The following is a 22,455-nucleotide window of genomic DNA, read 5'->3' as shown; positions in this document are numbered from 1 at the left end:
CATATATTGAATACTTTTAAACGTGTGCGCGCACACACATATATGTGTATACACACACACATTTACAATACCAAATTTACTTAACATTATATATGGCAGGACCTCCACCCTAAGCCCCTGCCCTTCTCCCCACCCGAACTCCTCCTGTGCTGCCTCACGGAAGTAGAAAACATTTCTTAATGTATTCATTTTTCGGAAGCGCCAATGTAAGGAGAGCATGCCTTCCAATTCTCCTTAAAATTGCAATTACCTGGCATTTGTCCCAAAAACCGGGACATTTATGCAAAATGAAGAAATGCGTTGGGACATCGGGACAGTCCACCGAAAACCGTGACTGTCCGGGGAAAACCGGGACGTCTGGTCACCCTACCTCTGATGAGGGGACCCTGACATCCTTTAGGCTGAAAGGGTACCCTCTCAAGGGTGGGGCCATCTTGCTCTGCAGGGGCCTGCATTTTTTCCATTAATGTAAATGCAAGTATAATGTTCTACTCCTGCAAGCCACTTCTCAAAAATTCTGCTTTTGTTTCATGTCTATTGTAGAAAACGCGTTAAGAAACTGTTGCCCAAAATGCCCAACGAGAGCGGCTCACATGAAGACGGTGATTCAGCTTCCGGAAGTTCAGGGGGGCCGAACGATGGCGGTGGGTAAGTAAGAAAAAGTCACTTCAAACTGACAGTACATGTCGGCGTGGCTGTTAACTGCTCTTATAGCACTAATAAAAACAGGAGTAGGTCAAGGACACAACATTATGATGCTTAGTAATAAACAATACTAACGCATTTGTATTCATGATTAAGATCAGTGCTTAATTTGAGCCGGTGGTTTCTGGTGCTCGGCACCTGCACTTAATTGTCAACACTGGGACTTATGACAGTCTGCCACATGGTGGCACTGCATATCTAATTTAGAGAGGAGGACAACAACAGTTGTTTATGCGTTCACTATACAGTAAAAATTATTAATACTTGCCACCCAAGCTGTTCTCATAGCATTGGGGACCTGGAAAAGTCTGAATTCTCACACTTGTAGGAGTTTGATGGTTAGTAATTGTGTTGTTGCTGACTTTGGCTGCGCAGGCAAGGACAATAGGTGTCGCAATCTGTAGTGACCTCCTGACGAGGTCTCTGGCACTTATTTTTTTTTACAAATTAAGCACTGATTAAGATATTCTATGATATTCAAAAAACTGCCAGCTCACACTGTGCGGCAATGTGGCAGACAGTTTCTGCACTATAGAAGAGACGGGATCACCAGTCCGGATCCCACAAAGGGCAGAGTCACTGAGATGAAGTACGTTTTCAGCGTGGGTGTGAATTTTCTTGATTCAATACCATATTTAATATTGTACAGCCACCTGAGATTTATAGCATGCCGTTGGACTACTCCTGAGGCTTAGCCTATGCTGTAGAAAACTTAGCTTAAAAAATAAATGTATAGACTTGCTGTTGTAAGCAACATGATAATACAGAACAATGGTTATATCCTGATTACCTGTCTTTCTTAGGTGACTGAGCAATTTTGCACTTAATGACCAGGCCACAATGGCATTTACGTTTGTACTTTTGTTAAGCACAGTTACAGCCAGGTTTGTTTTGTTTTGGTAATGTCACATGCGTTTTCTACAGGTTGAAGGGGAGGGTGTGGTGTATCAGCCGTAGCTACCCACTTTGGAGCTGGGAATCCAAGTTCGAGTCTCGGCTTCGGCTCAACATCTTGTGATTCTGGGCAAATAGCTTAATCTTTCTGTGCCTAGGACATCGCGTAGAGACTCTCACGGGTGATTAGCCGCGCTCTACAAATCTGAGTATTATTATTATTATTTTACATCATCATAGATGTGATATTCTAACTGGTACCAGATTCACGACTTTGTACTGCAAAATGGCTTGATTTTAGCTTACTTCTGCCGGAAACTGCCCACACTTAAATACAAGTCAATGGAGAAAATATCATCCCCTGATAGTTTTTTTTTAAATCTTCCTGTTCCAAATGTTTCATCTGTGCGAACAAGCACCAGCTAGATACGTAACAGTGTGAGAGCACTGCTATAGGTGGTAAGAGCTCATGTTCATTCACAAAATATTAATTCTCTAACCTCCTGAACTTTCATGAGGAGAAGGCGATTAGTCTATCTTCACCTCACCCAACTTGGCTCTGAATAGCACCAAGGGCACCTGTTGTAATTCTTTTTCTAGTTCGTGCATGCTTCTTTCACAATCTTTCACCCGTATGAAGTCAGCATCCTTCTTGATCATTTTCCTCATTGGCTTTACCAACCAAGTATGCATACTTCTTCATGGAATTTGCATAGAATTCTCATAATATGAGGAAGGATGCAAGTTCATCTTTGCTTGTAGTAGGAAACTTCTGTGTTGACATTCACCAAAGATGATTTAAGAGTTGTGCATCCAGTGCTGATGAAGGGCTTCAATTATTCCACTCAGGGCTACTTGAACTTGCACTTTTCCTTTCCATGTGCGAGTCGCCCACTCTGAATTCTCTGCAGCACCTCACATAGCCTGACCACATGACAGTGCGGAAGGAAGTGAAAGCTGTTCTAAACAAGCTCCAAGTCAATGGCATCATTGATTCAATGTGAAGCTGTCTTCTTGGAATGTATGAATGTTTTCCATTCCTTAGAATAGATTGTTCATTATTTTTAAATACTACTGAGGCAGAGTTTAGGTTAAGGGCTTGTGATTGAACTGGAATGCTGACTATGGTGTGATGAATGTATTGAGAATGTTAGGGTCCTGGTGCAGAGTTTTCTGATGATACACAACTGTGAAGACAAGAGTTTTGCATCCCTTAGAGTAGTAACCATTTTGTGGATGAGTGGATTCACACCACCTTGTGGTATATCTGACAAAAATCAATGCATGCCTTATTTCCCCACTCTTTTTCTTTGCCACTAAATCCGAAGACAGACATCGGGATGCTGAAATGTATTCACTGATGCCCTTGGTGTTCAAATAGTTTAGAACCTAGACCCTCTTTCGCTTCCTTCTACACTAATAAATGTATGTTGGGTACCTTCTGTGTGGCTGTTTGTGTTCCTCCTTTTAGAGTTGTATTGTGTTGGAATACCTTAAAGCAAGCTCACCACTTTTTGTGATAGTCCGCTGGACACTCTCCAAAATGTTCTGCAACACGGAACACATATGCCACCTTGAAAAGACTTTGTTGCTCAGACCAGCCCAAAATGTTCATGTCATGGTCCACAACATAAAGAGCGGCAGTAGTGTACCCTCCTTCAAAGCATAATTATGCTTGGACTGCACTTCTCAGCTTGATCTTATGCCCCCTCCATAGACACCAGGCACTATGGGGCAAATTTACTAAGAATTCATACAACACCGTGCAGCACGGTAAGTTGCTGTGCTGTGTTGCGTGAATGGGAGAGAGCTTGAGAAAGCCTTATTTACTAATGAAGGAAGTGACATGCTTGGGCCCACCCAGGTCACGAATGACCAGCTCTCGGCTGTCCGTACCAAAGGAAGAGTCCGTCAGACAGCAGAGAATACAAACCAATAATTGATTATTCATATGCACGCAGAGTGGAGCTCCATCTGTACAGTCGTTAGGAGTGCTACAGAGAGGACTGAAATCAACAGGCATAAAGATACATAATGTACATTTCATAGCTGGGAAAGAACACGCCCACAGTGGAATTTTCCAGGCAGCTGCAGCTAAACAGTGAAATACAAAAAAAAAAAGGTTTCAACTCTCCTTTCTCACACAAACTATCATAGTCCAAGGTCGTTCCATCCTGGGCCTGCCACCAAACGAGTGGGAGAAGGCCTCTATCTAGTAAGAAAGGTATGCGCTAATAAGAACAGTGTACTCATTACTGAAACAAAACCTATTGTTACAGGAACGAAACTCAGGAGGGGGCATTTCTTGGAATTGGACAAGATCAGTTTTGAAAAGCCTAAAATGGCGCCTAAAACAAAATGGTGCAGCGGATGCTAACTTACATAGAGCACTGCATAAGCATTAACGTTTTCTATTCTAACACAAAGATATGATGCTCACCAGCTCTCTCTTAGCGCTGGTGCACTTGTGGCTGCCTAGCGCCAACACAGGGACACCTTCCTGCAAAAAAAAAAAATCCAAGTAGGCATTTTCCTATTTCATTCCTTTGCAAAGCTACTCACAGCCGTGCAAATCATGCCTTGGGTGGCTTTGTAAATCTGAAATAAGCCTTTGCGTTGCCCTGCATCACCTTCCGCGATGCAAGTGTGGCCAAAGGCTTCGTAAATATGGGCCTAAGTGACTACATCATAGCTCATCCATGATGGGCAAGTTCTTGCATGTATTCATTGAAATGATGATAATCCTTGAGTCTGTGTCCACGGGAACATCTACACCAGCGTTATTAATCTGCGCCATCAACCTGGGTTGGCTTCCATCATTGTCCTTTCCTAGCATCACCACCAACAAAACAAGGCCTTCCATGTGCTGCTCCAGACTAACTGCATCTTCATATACTGTAAACGATTTTATGGGATGATTCAGCGCCTTACATCCTTTTGAAACGTGGCCTCAATAAGAATCATTCTTACTGGCTGGCCAGCTCCCAACACTCAGAGTGCTATTTTACATTATTTCCATGCTTCTGCTTAAAGGAAGAAAAGAGGTTGTGCCATCCTATCTACCTGGAAATGTTTTTGATGTCACTGTTCAGCTGTCTTTCACAATGATACTTTGGACGAGGGGATCGCTTGCGGGCTGTCAGTTATGCTCTGGTGTTAACCAGGCTGATTTGAGGTTCCGTAAAAATAAGTGACCTTCCTCGCATCAATACATCTTTCTAGTACTATCGTAAGTAAGTAAATAAAAGACTTGTAGAGCACGTGAATGCCTGGAGGCATCTTGACGCTAACGTCTAAAAAGGGAGCCTTCAAAACTAAAACCTATTTGGCAACAGAGCACAAGAAGAGCCAGGTTTTGAGCTGTTTCCTGAATAGTAGCAGATTGGACTGAGCTCTATGTTGAAAGTGTAGTGAGTCCCACAGAGAACTTTGAACGTAACCCACTCGCGGATGGGAAGCCGATGAAGGTTAATGATGGTTTGAGAGACCTGGCTGAATTTCGAGATTTTCATGAGCAGACGAGCTGCTGCGTTTTCAAGGGTCTGGAGTTTCTTTAACAGACGTTGCTGAATGCCAACATAAAGAGTGTTGCAATAGTCTATCCTTGAGATGACAAGTGCAGCAGTGACTGTTTTCTTGAGCTCTGAAGGGACAAATATTTTTCAAAGTTCTTAGCAGAAAGAAACAAGAGGACGTGACCTGATTAATTTGGTCAGAAAAACTGAGCTTATCATCAAACAGGACTCCTAAATGTTTAAGGCCACCAGGAGGTATTCCAAAAGGAGAAGTTGTTGCCAAATAGGAGTACCTCTGTCTTATCTGAATTTAACTTAAGACAGTTACTCTTCATCCAAGAGACAATTTTCATTATGCAGTTATTTAACTATTTGGCCACCTTTTCGATATTACACAAGACAGATGCTACTATCTGTGTGTCATTGGTTTAGGAGATTACAGAGAAACTGCATGAACAGATCAGATTGGCAAAGGGGGTAACATAAACATTGAAACGCGTGGGACTTAGTCAGGATCCTTGGGGTACATCATACAGGAGGTAGGAGGGTTCCAAAGTAAAATCTCCAAAGGTGACCACTTGCTTTCTATTGGACAGGAAGGTGCTCAGAAGCAAAAGTGCTGAGTCTTTTATGCCAATACTTTAGAGGCAGTTGATAAGCAGCAAATGGTTGACAGTATCAAACCCAGCTGAGAAGTCGAGGAGAATCAGCACCACTTTCCCAACATTGTCGACTATGCTTCTAATTTCCTCCATTGCAGCCACTAGGGTTGACTCAGTACAATGGTTAGGTCTAAAACCATATTGGGAGCTGTCTAGAAGATTTTGTTTATCAAGAAAAGCCATTATATCCACATTCATAACCTTCTCCGGCAGAGGAAGAGAGGAAGACGAGAGATGGGACGGTAATTCTTCATATTTTCGGTGTCAAGGGAGGGCTTTTTAAGCAGTGGACGCACTGAAGTTTTTGTCCACGCTGCAGGAAAGGGTCCAGAAATCATTATTTTAGTCAAAAGGTCAGAGCGTTGTACTGATATTGTGTCCGAAACCCCATAAAGCACATGAGGAGGCAGGTGCACATGAGGACGACAGGGGCCGGAGGGTACACCAGATTTGGTGACTTCAATGAGTTTGGCAACCTTTTTATCTGAGAGAGGGGTGAAGGCAGTGAGGACATTAGGTATGCCACTAGATCTGGCACTTGTGGCTTCTAAAGGCATATCATTTTGACAAGTGACTGCCAAAGGTGTGTCATTTTGATTGGAAGTAAATTCATTAAAAATAAATTCACCTTTTATTGAAAAAAAATTGCTAATCTGTTCCACAGGGTCTGGTGTGAACTAATGGTGTTTTTATTGTTACGGTTAGTTAGTGTTATTACTGTTTTGAATAACTCCTTAGTGGAGTCTTTAGCGGTATTGATTTTATCTGTGAAATATTTAGATTTTTCCGCTATGATTGAAGATTTGCAGTCGTTGAGTAGTAATTTAGATAATTTCTTTTCCTCTTGACAGTAATCTTTCCTCCATATTTGTTCATGGCATCTACATTTTTGTTTTTTGTAGGTCTTGTGAATACCATGGAGTGAAGTGTTACTTCCTGTGGTTTCTAACTGTTTTTACAGAGGCCAGCTGGGTGACTGCGGAATCAATCCAATCAGTGAAATTAGCAGTCACTGAGTTGGTACTGCTTCCTAATGTGGGGCAGGACCTTAGAAGGATGTTATTTAATTTCATTTTAGAAATTTTCTGCCAAGGACGGAATTTAAATGTGATGGGCGTGTTAAGGTTAGGAGGAATGTCACTAGGGACTTTAGGCTTGAGGAGAACATCTTTATGGTCTGTCCAAATTAAAGGCAGGACTTTCTCAAAACTCAAATTGTAATTACCGGAAAAGACTCCCATCTTGTGAGTGGTTGGTGTGGTGGGTAGGTGAATTCACTATTTATGTAAGGTCAAAGCTGAGCAGGCTATCGACTAGGTGCTCCGGATCTCTATTTTTGGAAAGCTCAAGATGAAAATTGTAATCTTCCAAGATAGTAAAATTGGGGAAGTCCATGCAGGATTCGGTAAAATCCATTAAAGTTTGGATAAATGTTTATCTGGGCCCAGCTGGGAGTAAGGTAAAATGCCATTAAAGGTGCGGCTGGTATTTATTTCTAAGTTAAACATAAGGGCTCACAGTCCAAATGAGTAATGGTCTGGAACGCGGCCATTAGATGGTTGCGATAAATAATCGCAATCCCACCGCCACATTTGTCTTGTCGGTCCAATCGGAATACATCATACCCTTCGGGAAAGGCAATTCTTAAGTCAGAATCTGATGTAGTCGACCCAGGTTTCAGTTATAAAGAACATGTCGGGGCCTGATAGTCCATAAACTCAGAGAATTCATTATTTTTTAAATAAGATTTTGTAATAAGAAGTACGCAGGTAAGTGAGTCTAATAAACAATTAGACTCAGAGGTTAAAAGAGGGGGATGCAGCAAAGTGCCACTCTCAAGTAAAGGGGTGAGTCATGTTTCAAAACAAAATCACAATTTGAACAACAATAACCCATAAAGTTGGGTATTAAACTAAGCAGTAAAAGGTTTGATTATGTGCATTCATGGGGCGTAGTTTCTATTGGTGCAGCAGAGGCAGTGGCCCTGCGGGGCCACTGAACCATGATAATAGCTGTATTTAAAAATTAAAACAACAGCTAGGGGATAATTGCGCTATAGCCCATGATATACTGGCAACACAACTGTGTGCACTGTAGTTAATAAGAGTATTCTGGGAATTTTCCACACGTTTGAAAGTCTTTGTGGGAAAAAAAGAGATTTGTTCCGCCATGTATTGCAACCCAAGAAAGATGTACAAAAAATACTTATTTTGGATTTCCTAAATAATTCCTTGGAAAAGGTGACTTAGGAAATGCAAAATGGTATATACAAAAATAGCGATTATTCGCTATTAGGAAATCTCTATTTAAGTAAAAATAAACCATTCGTTCCCATAGTTACGAATGGTTTTGCATGTCCTAATTTGCGATTTCCTAATAGGAAATCACAAATTAGTAACTTCTTAAGGAAGGTTGACTTTCAGCCTAAGGCCCCCTTTGCTTCACTCCAAAAATGTGTTGCACATGTAAAGCGCATATGCCCTAGGGGCATGTATGCACTTTTAAAAAACATTTTGGAGTGCTTTTTTTTAAGTTGTACATGGTTACCATCAACTTTGAGTCGATGGTAATAGCATTTCCTAAATGCTTATTCGCATTTAGGCTATCCTTTGTAATTTCTACTGGGTAGAAAACGCATTTTGCGATTCCCAACGGCCTTTTTACATGCTAAAAGGCTATTTAGCATTTCTTAACAGCCCAAAATAGCGATTCAGCCCGTTAATAAATGCTAAATAGCTTTGTACATCTGGTCCTATATGTGTTAAATTTCACCATATCTAAAATTTTGCTTAAAATTTCAACTAACAAATGACTTGTATAATGAATAGTTATGCCAATATTATCTTCTGTGTGATATATGTGTAACTGTTTTACAGAAAAGGATCAACAATTGTGGATTTTGGGAAAAATTTGATTGGTGGCACTGACGTAATGAGTGCGTTGAAGGACAAGTAAGTCTGAAGAATTTATTTTTACAAAAAGCAAGTAAATATACTTTAAGTACAGTGTGAAGGCTTGTGAAGTGGTTTATAATACCAACAAATACTGCTTTTATGTATCCGGCTACAAACACGGTTTCTTTCTGGTGCTAATAAGACCTACTGTCAGTACCTACTAAACGACTCTTGTTTGTGACTATCACTAGGTTGTCAAACTGAGTCAGTTCACTGGGATTCAGACCTGTGAGATGTCTCCAACCAACTGAGCTAACCTAATGGCTGATCAATCCAGCCTTAACTCCACTAAAGTAATGTTGTTACACATCGGTAGCCACTAGGCAAGTCTAAGTATTTATCCCTTACAAATGTGTAGCTACTAGTGTAATGAGACAACTTTGCGTACAAACTTACAAAGTGAGAGCATGGAAGGACCACCATGCACATGAATGCTACCTAATTACGTGCCTACATGGACAGTATACCTGGGGCCTGATTTAGCTTGGCTTAGTAATGGAAAATTCTCAAATTTTTTGAGGCAGTTTCACATCCGGAGGAGTTCTGTCCACCATATGTTCCGAGCAGAAAATTCCTCTGTTGAACTTTCCCACAGATTTAGGTCTTCTCCAATTTTCAGACTCCACTTAAAAGGCTGTCCTCGTTTACAGAACTGTTTTCTATCACCAGTTGTAAAAGCATCAGCTCTATGATAAATCACTGGTTTGTAGGTTTCCTATCATATTACACCACATCTGTGTTTATTGTCTAATGTCTTTAGCAGCAGTTAATTATGCAAGCCATTTTTACATCCTCTGTAAATAGACCATTTGCAATGTGACATAATCATACATTGCATACAATTTTGCAAACCAGTCAGAGTGCAAACTGCACATGCTTGATTTGCAAATGGGGATTTTGCATCAGGCCTACAATCGTACTTGAGGACAAGTGCCTGCAATTCTTTATTTAGCATCTACCTAAAGGTGCCAATATATAGTCCTAGAAACCCCAACTCATCACATTGATGCATTGTGGTGGTGCAGATAATGATGATGATGATAAATAACATTTGCATAGCATGACTACAACCCGAAGGGATGTTTTGACACTAACGCAAGACTCCTAAAACAGCTCAGATAGGTTTATTGTGAACCAGACTTGGTAGAGAGCAAGCTATTTCACTATTGATAGATAAGAGTCTGCTGGCAGCACCATGTAAGTTGTAAACTTTAGCAAGCCCTTGCGATAGGAGAACACTCTTCCACAAACCTGAACTCTGCAGATGAAAGGAGAAGTGAGGAGAAAAGCAGGTGTATATCTAAGATGTTGAGGAGGTGACAAGCACTGGAAGTGGACTTGAAAAAAATCTGGGCCCACTTTGTGATGCATTAGTGGCAGATTTATAGGAATTTCAACAGTACTGTTTGGTGACTTGTCCAATGACCGTTAATGCATTCTCTGCATGCAAGGCCAAGAGTGAGTGTTGGACAGGTGCATTGAATTAACTCCATCTTAACCATCAAGTAATCAGAAAGCTCTAATATACGTTGTTACCATAAGCTTGATTGGAGTAACCTAGTGTTTAGATTGCAGTCTTGTAATTTATGAGGAGGATTGATAAGACTTTTGTAAGTATTTTAACACAAAACTCAGATCAAATCTGCTTGTTGATATGAGGTTTCACATTGAAGTCAAGGTAAAACAAAATACTACCCTAATTACAAACTATCTCAGCTGGTCTAGTAGGCTCAAACCAGAGGGCAGTAGGGCCTCCTAGCGTAATAACTCTGCTGCTGGCAGAGTTAAATTTCAGTGATTTACAAGTCCTCTATTTTACCACTGTTGAAAGAAACCCTATGGAATGTGCTTGAGTGTTCACTCTTTCATTGACCAGCCATAAATTGAGCCAGATATCATCAAAATAGCTGTAAAATATGAATAAAAACTATCTAAAAATGTTTCACAGGGAGTGACATTTCAATTATAATTTCTAAAGTGGTTACATTCACAAATAACATTTTGACACTAAGGGTGATTGACCAGTGAAGGATAAGGACAAAAGAAGACAAACTAGTATCAGCAGAACAGCAAGGTTTGTAAGGGCATTCTGAATGTTAAATGGTCCAGGATATTTCAGCTATGTAAAGGAAGGGTATTCTGTCTTTATGGGCTGAGATAGCTACACAGCCATCTGCATGACAGGGCGAACTTGAACTAAGAGATGACAATAGAAAGCTGATAGAAGTCTGATTGATGAATCATTTTTTTACCTGCAGTTTTGATAAAGCAGCTTTCTGAATACCGAAGTATAATTATTGCAATGGTCTGTGAGTACCAGCCAACAAGCAGAAAAAACCAGTGTGTGATGTTCCTCAAGCAAAAATGAAAGTCTCACTGGTCCTGTAGAGTTTGGGAAAGAAGATGAAAAAATAGATTGAATTTCAACTTTAAAGGTTATTTTCTTCTGCTAGCAGCTTAACCAGGGATTTTTCAGCAGGTGAAGTAAAAACCTCAAGCTGATGGGAGTAGATCGATAAATGCCAGCTGGGTTCATATATGCTCTCGCCTACCAGCAGCAGCTCAGTTTTGTTTCCCTTAAGCCTAAGGAAGTTGTAAGTCATCCAGCACTGAGTCACTGAGGTAACTCAGCGATCCTGGGACAGCTTGCTTTACCTGCTCAGTGAGCTGTGAATTACCTGCATATAATAATGCAAAGCAGCCATAGGATTCTATGAGTTGTGCTTGAGGACAAACATAAATGTTCACCAACAATGGTGATAGCAAAGAGCCCTGATAGACTCTGCATTTCACATTTAAAGTTAAGGTTCCAAAAATGCCCTGTGTGTGTTCAGCCAGGAAAGAGGAGAACCACACAGCCATTATGTCAGCAAGTCTAGTTTTGAAGATGGAATGATCTACAGCATCTAATGTGGTAAGAAGAGCTGATAAGACAATTAATGCTGCTTCCTCTCAATTTCTGATTCTGCTTATTCAATCAGCAGCCAGAAATAAGGGCTGTTTCACTGCCTCTGCTGGCTGAGTTCCCAAATGGTAAGGGTCTAAATTATCTGAGTGTTCAAGGTAACTGTATATCTGTTAATCAACAATTGTCCAGCAGTTTGCATAGTTTTGGTAGTGAGGTAATGGATATGTAGTGCTCAGTGACCCAACTGTTAAGGTTGGCTTTTTTGTGTAAGAAAGTGAACACTCTTGCCTTCCATGAGGATGGTAGTGTGCCAGTGGTTAAAGAAAACTAGACTCTGTTAACTGCGGTGAAATGTCAGGACCAACTGATAGAAAAACTCACAGAGGGTAAATATAATTTGGAGAACCAGACTTAATCAAAATTCAAACCTTGCTGGCCTCCACTGGGAGGAAGGCAAAAAGACTGTCCAGCTGGTAAGGACAAGTTGTGGGGTAACCACAGCAAGCTTAGGTGTCAAAGGCATTTGAAAACTTTTAATACAATCATAAGCATTAGAAATTTTAGAGATGTATGCTGGCCTAAATTTCTGTAAAACCTCTATGCCGCAGGATTCAAGTTGTTACAACAAGTAATCACATCACAGGAGCTAGCCATGAACAGTTGGTGTGAGAAATTATTGACTGATGGAATCTGAGAGCTCGGGTACTTTAGCCTTTGCATTGAAAAGGTCTTTCTTATACAAACACAGCTGTATTTTAGAACTCTGTGTACCCTCCAAGTAATTATTACTCCTAATTTACTCGTTTTGGTGAGTTAGGAGCTGGACGGTTTTGGAACTTCTCAGTGTACTAGGGTTTGTCAGGATTCTTAGCTTTTCTGTGAGTGAGTTTAACCACAGACACTGGAAATGTGTGACCTAGAAGTCCCTTTTGAAAGTGCTTAAGACTTTTTCTGTGCCAGTGTCCTTGGGAGTTGGCGTGATGGTATCACTAAGCTGCTGGACCTGACATCCTTGGTGTGTTTTTAACTGGCTTAAGGACTCCGTGCATTATACCACTGCTAACCAGTGCTGAAGTGCCTGTGCTCTCTCCTTTGAACATGGTGAAATTGGCCGATACCCAATTGGCACAATTAATTTACTTGTAAGTCCCTAGTAAAGTGGTACTAAAAGTACCTAGGACTTGTAAATTAAACGGTAGTAGTGGACCTGCAGCACTGATTTTCCCACCAACTTAAAGGAGTCCTTTAAACATGTCTCACATCTGCCATTGTGTGTGCAGTTTTAGCTGCATTTCTACCTGGAGAAATAAACCCTTTGCCAGGCCCAAAGCTTCTGTTTTTACTACATATAAGTTATCCATAGGGTAGGCCCTGACCAGCCTAGAGAGAAAGGTGCTTTGAATTGAAAAATTATGAACATGTGCTTTTAAGTTTTACATGTCCTGGTAGTGAAAAACTCTTAAATTCCTTCTTCACTACTGCATGGCCTATCTGTCATTTAGGATAGCATTGGGGTACCTTATTATATTTCACTATTGATAACTTTCAATTGGGAGCTGGAAGGCAATTCGAGTTTGTTGTCTAAAGAATTATAATTAAAAACCCTCTTTAATTGTAAAGTCTAATTTTTTTTTCACAATGTTGAACATTCAATTTTTAGTAAGCTAGCATTTTCTTGTCCTAACTAGTTGGTCGAAGCCTGTTCTACGGTCACATGCCTAGGTGTAGCTGGCAGTTGGTCTTTGTGTATTGTTTCCACACAGTGAGGCAAGGCGAAGCTAGGTGTTGGCAGGATGGGTCTCTCCGAGTTGATGAGTTGTAGGAACTGTCACATACCACACTTGTACATCACAAAGACTGTGCTTAAGAACTCTCACACAGGGTTTTAAACAGTTTTTTGTGATGCCTGACAAGTTGCAGCCAGGGCCTGCAGGAAGGGGATGCCTGGCACCTTAGGGTAGTGGAAGCCTTCAGAAACGTCTCCTACTACAAAATGGGCACCAGGTATAAGTATTGGACCCTTAGGCCCAACTCTTTAGTACTCCTCTGGACCTGTGGGAAAACTAAGAAGGACAGCTGTGCTGCTCTGCAAGAACGACTGCCACTCTGCTGCCCTGATACCTGCTGCTCTGCTACCTGAGTGAAGGAATTGACCTGCTTTTTGAACCCAGTACCATCAGAGTGACTCCAAGAGCAAGTTGGCTGGCCTCCTAACAAGAGCTTCAGGCACAGAAGGCACCAACTACCTTAAACCCAGCACCTGGACCCTGACTGCTGTGAGTCCTACCCTCCAAAGTGATGCCACCCTGGTCCTGGACCCTTGGAAGTGGACCTAAAAGTGTTCTGCCAGCCCAGCTGTGGTCCCGGCAGAACCAACGCATCAGAGCTGCAGTGCGAAGCATCTCTGACCAGAAACTGCATCGAAGCCGCTGCGTGATGCAACCCATCACCAGACTCCGCATCGGGACCACTGTATGGTTTGTCTCTGGCCCAGGACTTTGCATTGCAGTCCGTAGTCTCTTTGGAACCGCCGCCATGCTTCGCATCCTTGATGCATCCTCCGCGCAGGCCCTCGCATCGTAAGGCTCTTGTTGATGGCATCCTTGACGATGACAGACTCTCCAGCGCAAACCCGCCAGCTTCTTCAGAGCAGCCAGTTTGCAATGGATCCTTGACCCAGGACTTCACATTGTAAGCCCCTCGTCGACGGCCTCCTTCACAGTGACACAGGACCTGAAGTCCTCGCAGCCCTTTGGAATCGACCTGTGTGATGCATCTCCAACCAGGAACTCAGATCACCTCGGCTGCATGACGCATCCTAGATTCCGACCTCACAACTCTCCGCAACCAGGATTGAAGGTACTCTTGTTCAGCAGGCCTGAATGGGTCCCTGTAGCAGGCCCACGCTCTATCTCGGTTGGCCTGAACTTGTGTCTTTGTCCCGGCCTGACACAATCAGATAACCACAGTTTGCACTTTGTGCTTTTTGTTGCTATTTTCACTATAATATCTAAAATGGTATATCTCCTGTTCTACTGTTTGGATTTTTATTGTTTTGCCATAAAATATTAATTACATGTTAATTTGTTTCTAAGTTGGTGTGGGAGTTTTCTTGTGTTTTGTTTCACTTTATTACTGTTTGATGTGCTGCATAAATACTTTACACATTTCCTCTAAGTTAAGCCTGACTGCTTTTGTGCTAAGCTGCCAGAGGGTTAAGCACAGTTTAATTTGGGTTGCTTGTGACTGCACCCTGACACAGATTATGGTCACTGCTTGATTTCAGTTTTACCACCGCAACCAGTAACACAATTTCTTGGCTAAGCCAATCTATGTTTTCAATTGTATTAGTTTATGCACTAATGTTTGGTTGTGTTATGTTTCATACAGGTACCCCGATATAGGTTCAGGTAGTAACTAAACCTTTCACCTATATTTCCCCTGCCATTACACTACATAACGGTTCTTGGTACTGACCTTTTACCTAGTTACGGTACTGCTTAAATGACGTGGGGTTTGCCTAAACTTGTGTCTTTGTCCTGGTCTGACACGAGCAGATAACCACAGTCGGCACTTGGTGCTTTTTGGTGCTATTTCACTATAATATTTAAAATTGTATATCTCCTGTTAGGATATTCATTACATTTTACTTTATGTTTCTAAATTGGTGTGGAAGGTTTCTTGTGTTTTGTTTCACTTTATTACTGTTTGATGTGCTGCATAAATACTTTACACATTGACTCTTTGTTAAGCCTGACTGCTTTTGTGACAATATACCAGAGGGTTAAGCATAGGTTAATTTGGGGTTGCTTGTTACTTCACCCTGACAAGGATTATGGTTGCTGCTTGATTACAGTTTTACCCGCTCAACCAGTAACACAATTTCTCACATAAGCCAATCTATGTTTTCAATTGTATTAATGTATGCACTATGTTTGGTTGGCTTAGCTACACTCCTGTCTTCAGACTGCACTCTGACAGGCATTTTGATACTGAAATGGAGGAGATCATCACCAGTCCAGGGTAAAGGCTGGATTTATTTGAAAAATCCAACCCATATAAGTGAAGTCTAGATGGTGACCTAAAATCTTCTGCTAAGCTTCTACATGGTTTTTCACTGTAAGTTAAAATCCATGACCCAGAGTCTTCTGCTAAGGTATTACATTGATGATCGCTATAAATTAAAATCAACAACCTTAACAGCATTTGGTAATTGAAAACCAATCTGACCAATCATGATAGACAGTTGTTGCATGAACTTTACACCAATTTCCAGGGTTCTGTAGGCCACAATAAATGTAAGGGTGACCCCAGCAGAAATGCTGCACTGGCAGACAAGTAGTTTGGGGAAAAAAAGCACAAGCTTGTGTTTTGAACACACTGTTAACGTCATCTAAAAATATAACTAACTTTCTTCCCTTCCCTCCAAGCACCCGACCAGTCTGGGCGGACTCACGGTAGGTTAAACTCTCCTTGAAAGCAGCTAAAGCATTGACCAAAGCACATGACAGCAGATTAATTAGAAAAGGTAAACATGATTAGCCAATGCAAATGGGCATTTGAGCCATAGCAGATTTTTAGAAGGTTCACCAGTTTGCTTACCAGGTAGTATGAGCGTTAACCCCTATGTCAGAAATGTTAGTTGGTGCAGTGTGATTAATTACTTTGCAGACCATTACATTATGATGGTTATATTGTAATTACCAATCTGATAGGGATATCTAGCTGCAGATTCCTTAACTTAGAATATCCCCAGGCGTCAGACTGGATCCGGAAAATCTTTTGCAGCAGCACCTCTGCGCACTGGGGGACAGCGCCACACGACCCCGCCCTGATGTCCGAGTACGTAATGTCAGCGAGGTCATATAAGTCCCTCACCGGCGCGCTGACGTCAGTTTTTCTTCTTTTCCGCGTGCAACGCGGATCCGGACTAAGGAGTTCCTCTGGCCTGTAGTCAGGCCCCCTTTTGACGCTTCGTGTCTGGAACAGTGTGCGATGCCTTCGGACTTTAAAACGTGTACCTCCTGTTCGCGGCAAATGTCCGTGACGGACCCACATCTTATCTGAATGTGGTGTTTGGGCGAACACCACGACTCAACGGATTGCGAAGCCTGTCAACACCTCAAGCCGAAGTCCCGGCAGGAGTCGTCTCATCCTCCTGCCTCCTCATCGCCGGCAGGCCCCTCTGGTTTCCAGTTGCGGTTTCAGTCACCCTCTGGGGCCCAGAGACGTCGTTCACCCTTTCTGGGTAAGTCGCGGGGCATATCGCTGAGGTCCTCGACCTCACTTCCATCTGTTTTCGGGGCACTAGTTCCCGGAGTCCTCCGGACGTGCGCCCTCGGGAGTCGCCCATCCCCTATCCGCCCTATCCGGGCAAGGGGGCGACTCGGACCCAAATGGAGGCCTATGCTGCGGCTCTGCAGGCCTCCCTTGGGTCCGCTCCTGTCTCTGGGGTGTCCTCGGGGCCTCTGCTACTTACGGGGTCCCGACGAACTCGACAGTGGGTTTGCCCCCGGCGCCAAATAAGCCCTAGCCCCCCAGGACTGAAGGAGATATGGTGTCATCGGGGTGCGGCCCGGCTGGGTCCCCCTCTACGACCCATAGCACCCCTGCTGCGCCGCATAGTTCCGTGGGGCTCCCTGTGGCGTCGCAAGTGGTTGCTGGTGCTCAAAGCCTTGCTTCGAGCACACCTCGGCCTTCTGGACAGGCGGCCGCCTGTCCGGAGCCGACATTGGTGCCGTTCCGGCGCCGAAAACTCGCCTCCCCGGCTCCGACTCCGCTTCTTACTTCAGAGTCTGAGCCTGTTATGCTTGAGGCTGAGTTGGCGCCAGTGCGGCGCCGGTGGCTTGCCTCCCCGGCTCCGGCGCCATGTGGTATCGGTGCCGGATGAAGCCGAGTCGGCGCCGGATGGAGCCGAGTCGGCGCCAGACGAGCCAGGGCACCGCAGTAGTTTTGGTGCCGCGTCAGCGCCGGATTATTGACTCGCTTCTAGGGAGATTTTGGCGTCTCCTTCAAGTCCGGCTATGCCGGATCTATCCATGCCTGTGCCCCCCTTAGAATTTGTGGACCTGGCAGGATCCCCGCCTCCTCAGGAGCCCCATCGGGACCCCCATTCATCAATGGGGCTTCCTTTCCCCGACAGGATCCCCGCCTCCTTAGGAGCCCCATCAGGGCCCCCATTCGTCAATGGGGCTTTCTTCCTTTGGGCATTGGTCACATCCTCAGTGTATTGGAAGACTTCGTTTACAGCCCTCACCTACAGATGAGTTGCTGTCCCCTCCTCGGAGGGCTACCGAGGCCAGTGCGGCGTTTCTTCGAGTAGTCTCCTCAGCCGCTCGTGCTTTAAACATGCAGCTCCCTTCGGTCCCATTGCCTGTGGACCCTCTGCTTGATGTCTTTCACCATAGGCCGGGGAATGTGGAGCCGCTTCTGCCCTTTGAAGCTTCTCTTTATGACGCCCTTTTGGGCACCTGGGCTCAGCCAGCTTCCGGTGATCCGGTGGCTCGTTCTGTCTTGCACCGCCACCGGCCGGCTCCATATGATATTTGTTCACCCAGACGTGCAGGGGTTTGTTGTGCAAACTGCCTTCCCTTCCTTGCCTCAGTTAGTGCTTCCTCCCTACAGGGAGTCCAGATGGCTTGTGTCGTGGGGTCGTCTCCACTAGTGCTGCCCTTCGTTCACTGATACAGTGTGTGTCTTGGCTCGGGTTACATCTGCACTGTGTGACTCTGCAGAGCCTCTTTTTTCGGCCACCTCTGAAGGTGCTCATCCTGACCTCCTTCTTCTCCAGGATAGCTGTGACCTTGCAGAATTCCCGATCCGCTTGGCCTTGGATACTGCCGATTCCTTAGGTCGAGCTACGGCTGGTTCGGTTGCCTTGAGGCGCCATGCTTTGTTGCGGGATAGTGTATTTCCAGAGAATATCCGGGAACGACTTATTGATCTACCCTTTGATGGGTTTCATTGTTTGATGCCCACGCTGAATCGGCTGTTCAGCACCTTCTTGCGGGCTTTCACCTTCCTCCTTAAGCCTATACGTTAGTGATAGATAGACACGTTAGTGATAGATTCCTTACCTTAGAATATTCCGGCGTCAGTCTGGATCTGGAAAGTTTTCTGCTTAGCAGTACCCCTGCGCACCAGTAGGTGGGGCCGTGCGGCCTGCGCACGTCGTGCCGAAAGCGCAGATCCGGTTTAAGCACGTACCCCTGTCAATTTTTGGACCACTTTTTTGAGACTTTTGTCTCCTTCTCTTGTCTCCTGATGCACGTAGGGATGCCTGGCTTTAAGTCTTGTGTGTCCTGCCGCCGTAATATGTCGGTGGCAGACCCCATGATGTCTGCCTCTTCTGCCTGGAGAACGACCATGACTCCCGGGATTGTCGGGACTGCCGTGCCATGGCCCCGAAGGCCTTGCGGGAGTGGCGCCGGAAGTTTCTGGAGGTCCGACACTCCTCTCACTGCCGCTCCGGGTCTAGGGGCCGTTCGCGGGACCACTCGCAGGACCGGAGCCGTCGCTCCTCAGACTCTAAGTCTTCACCTTCAGATTCCGGTAAGCGATGCCATAAGAAGAAGTCGAAGAAGCGTGTTCGCTCTCCGACGTCCCCCCGTCTCTCCCCGGAAGCAGATGAGGGGGACAGGGGCCCCGCAGTCCCGTGTCCAGATCCTGTTGACCCGGCGGCACCGCCTCCGGCACCGGCCCCGGAGCCACTGGATCCAGCGCCCGTGGCTCCGTCCCCTCGACCACAAGATGTAGCACCGCTGGCTCCGGGCCCAGCGCTGCCCTTGGCTCCAGCCCCAGCACCGCCCCTGGCTCCGCCACAGGCGCCGCACTGCGTGCTGTTTATCCCGCCCCTGCCCCGGTTCTCGGACCATTTAGTTCCGACCTGGGATCCTCATTGGGATGCGGTTCCAGGTCGGCCCTGGCCGGCGCCGCTCCCGGCGCTGCTGGCCCCCTCCCCGGCTCCGGTCCTGCCGCCGCGGCCGGCTCCTTCTACACCGGAGCCGGATGAGGACTGGGCCGGCTCCGAGGACCCCCTTGCGCGGCAGTGTGACTCCGAGCAGGATTGGGTGGATGACCTTCAAGATGCGGGTGAACTTGATGTGTCTTCTGACCCGGGGTTTGCCTGCCCTCCACCTACTATGGAGGAGGGGGCTTCCTACACTATGGTCCTGCGGAGGCTCTCCATCACAACCTCCCTATGGCGGCCCTTAAGACCAACGTCCTTACGGAGGTGCTCCAGACGGCGTCTACGTCGTCGAAGCCGCTGCTCCCTTTCAATGAGGCCCTTACCGAAGTCCTCTTGGGCACTTGGTTGCGGCCGGCCTCGGGGGCACTGGTGGATAAGAACGTCGCTAGGCGGCATCGCCCGGTGCCTGGTGACCCTGCCTTCTTGACCACTCACCCCACGCCTGAGAGTCTGGTCATTCAGGCCTCAACGTCGCAGAGTGCCTTTCCCACGGCTCCGCCAGATAAGGACTTTAAGAAGCTGGACCAATATGGCAAGAGCTTGTTCTCCTCGGCCAGCTTGGGTTTGCGGTCGGTTAATACCGCCTGCTTGTTGGGCCGTTACTCCCACGCCATTTGGGATACGGTAGCAGAGGTCCTGCCTCAGTGTTCTGAAGAGGTCCAGGCCGTCCTTTCCCAAACGATTGCGGAGGGCAAGGATGCAGCGAAGTTTGCCATCAGGTGTGGTCTGGACACGGCTGATTCCTTGGGCAGGGCGATTTCCACGACTGTGGCGTTGCGGGGTCATGCCTGGTTGCGGTCTACCGGGTTCTCACTTGATGTCCAGAGCTCGCTCATGGACATGCCTTTTGATGGCTCTCGCCTCTTTGGCGACAAGGCGGACAGTGTTCTGGAGCGCTTTAAGGACTCACGGGCTACGGCTAAGTCTATGGGTCTTTCCGCTAAGAGCCCTGCCATGCCTGGGCTTCGTTCCTTTCGTGGCCTGGGTAAGGGCACCCAGTCAGGCTCCTCCGCAAAGCCTGTGCAGAACGTGCCTCAGCGTGGCCGCGGACGGGGCTTCCACAGGGGTGGGTCTGGTAACCAGCAGGCGGGGCAGTCCACCTCCGCACCCGCTGCTTCCACCTCCAAGCCTTCGTAATCCGAGCTTCACGGGGCACCCCACGCCGGTTGGAGGCAGGGTCTGTCACCACCTCCACCACTGGCGCGGTATCACTTCGGAAAAGTGGGTGCTGCAGCTAATCTGCCAAGGTTACTCGCTCCCTTTTCTGTCCTCCCCTCCAGCCATGCCACCTCGGTGCCACCGCATGTCAGGGGATCATTTGGCTCTTCTCCGTCAGGAAGTCCCTCCTGGCCAAGGGGGCCATCAAGTACGTTCCTGATCAGGAAGTAGGAAGTGGTTGCTATTCCCATTACTTTCTGGTCCCCAAGAAGGACAAGGGGGGCCTGCGCCGCATCTTGAACCTCCGGGACGTCAATCGCTTCCTCCGGAAGGAGAAGTTCAAGATGCTGACTCTGGCTCAAGTCCTGTCTGCCCTGGAGACTGGATGGTAGCGTTGGACTTGCAGGACGCTTATTTTCACATTCCCGTCCTGCCGGCCCACCGGCGTTACCTGCGGTTCATGGTAGGCCAGGAGCATTTTCAGTTTGCCGTGCTCCCCTTCGGCCTTACCAGCGCCCCTCGGGTGTTCACGAAAGTGATGGCGGTGGTCGCAGCTCATCTGTGCTGGTCAGGGGTGTCAGTCTTCCCCTACCTCGACGACTGGCTGTTGAAGGCGGGTTCGCCCCAGGCAGTTGTCTCCCACCTCCAGACTACGGCCAACCTCCTGCATCTGCTGGGGTTCTCCATCAATGTGCCTAACTCGCACCTGAGTCCCTCTCAGAAGCTCCCCTTTAGTTGACTTTTCAACTACATAATTTTCCCCATACTTCATGACAGTCACAATATTAAGGACTTGTCGAGTGTCTGTTTTAACTATTACTACTTCACTAGTTACTTTCATTCTACCCAATTTGAGAACTGCGTTTTTACAGCAGAAAAACCTCACTTGTAGGAAACCACACAAAAAAAGTACAAAAATGAGAATAGACGGCAATGACTTGCACAAGCCTGTCACCCACCAGGGGCGCCAGGAAAACCAACTGATGTACCTGTCCTGCTCGGGGGCACCTCTCTCCTACATGTCGGTTTGTAAACAATGCAGTGCTTGTATGGAAAGAGTCAAAGTCCCATTGTCCATGTCATTGCCTGGGATAAACGTGCAACAGGACGCACTGATCTTCGCAAAAACCACTCCCTCCATTGGGGTCATCAAGTCCAACATATATTGATGTTGCATCACAATGAGATGGATGGCTCTTAGTTCTTCCTTGATTGCATTATGGCCGAGCTCGGTACTGTTCATCATTTTCATCATTTCCCATCTGGTTATTTGCAGCCAGAGGGCGTTAGCTTTTGTCTGGACAGTGAAGAAGTGTATGGGCCCACCAGCATGTCAAAAAACAGTCTGAATTCTTCCGGAATGTCCTTGAACTAAGCCCAGCCAAAATAATCAGCAGTTCTTTTCTCTCGAGCCTGATGCAACAGAGTAGTTTTCATCTGTAGCGGATATTGGTACAACTCTGGCAGATCGTTTCCAGGAATGACCAGGGTAGGGGTGTATATGGTGACCAGAGATAACAAGCCATGCCATCCGGGGATGAGCGGGGTGTAAACAAATTTGCTGCGCTGCCAGTAAGTATCCATCAGCATGGAAGTGCCCAATTGCATGTCCGGTACGTGCAGTTTTGTGCCACTGTTCTCATTTGTGCCGGTGGAACTGTTCCTTTGCCTCTGAAACACTAGGAATACA

The 22,455-nt window shown here is 45.8% G+C and overlaps 1 protein-coding gene across 1 annotated transcript in view; it reads left to right on the top strand.

Annotated features, from left to right (window-relative positions):
- Positions 1 to 22,455, top strand: part of LOC146821407 (uncharacterized) — a 1,203,178-nt gene that overhangs the window by 483,736 nt on the left and 696,987 nt on the right. The window contains exons 31-32 of the mRNA XM_085609844.1: positions 544 to 648; positions 8,653 to 8,727. Of these exons, the coding sequence (XP_085465970.1) occupies positions 544 to 648; positions 8,653 to 8,727 (180 nt within the window). The remainder of the gene's footprint in view (positions 1 to 543; positions 649 to 8,652; positions 8,728 to 22,455) is intronic.

The sequence above is a fragment of the Triturus cristatus genome, chromosome 6, assembly GCF_964204655.1.
Source record: "Triturus cristatus chromosome 6, aTriCri1.1, whole genome shotgun sequence".
NCBI classification, from domain to species: domain Eukaryota; kingdom Metazoa; phylum Chordata; class Amphibia; order Caudata; family Salamandridae; genus Triturus; species Triturus cristatus.
This window is presented reverse-complemented; position numbering and strand designations above follow the sequence as displayed.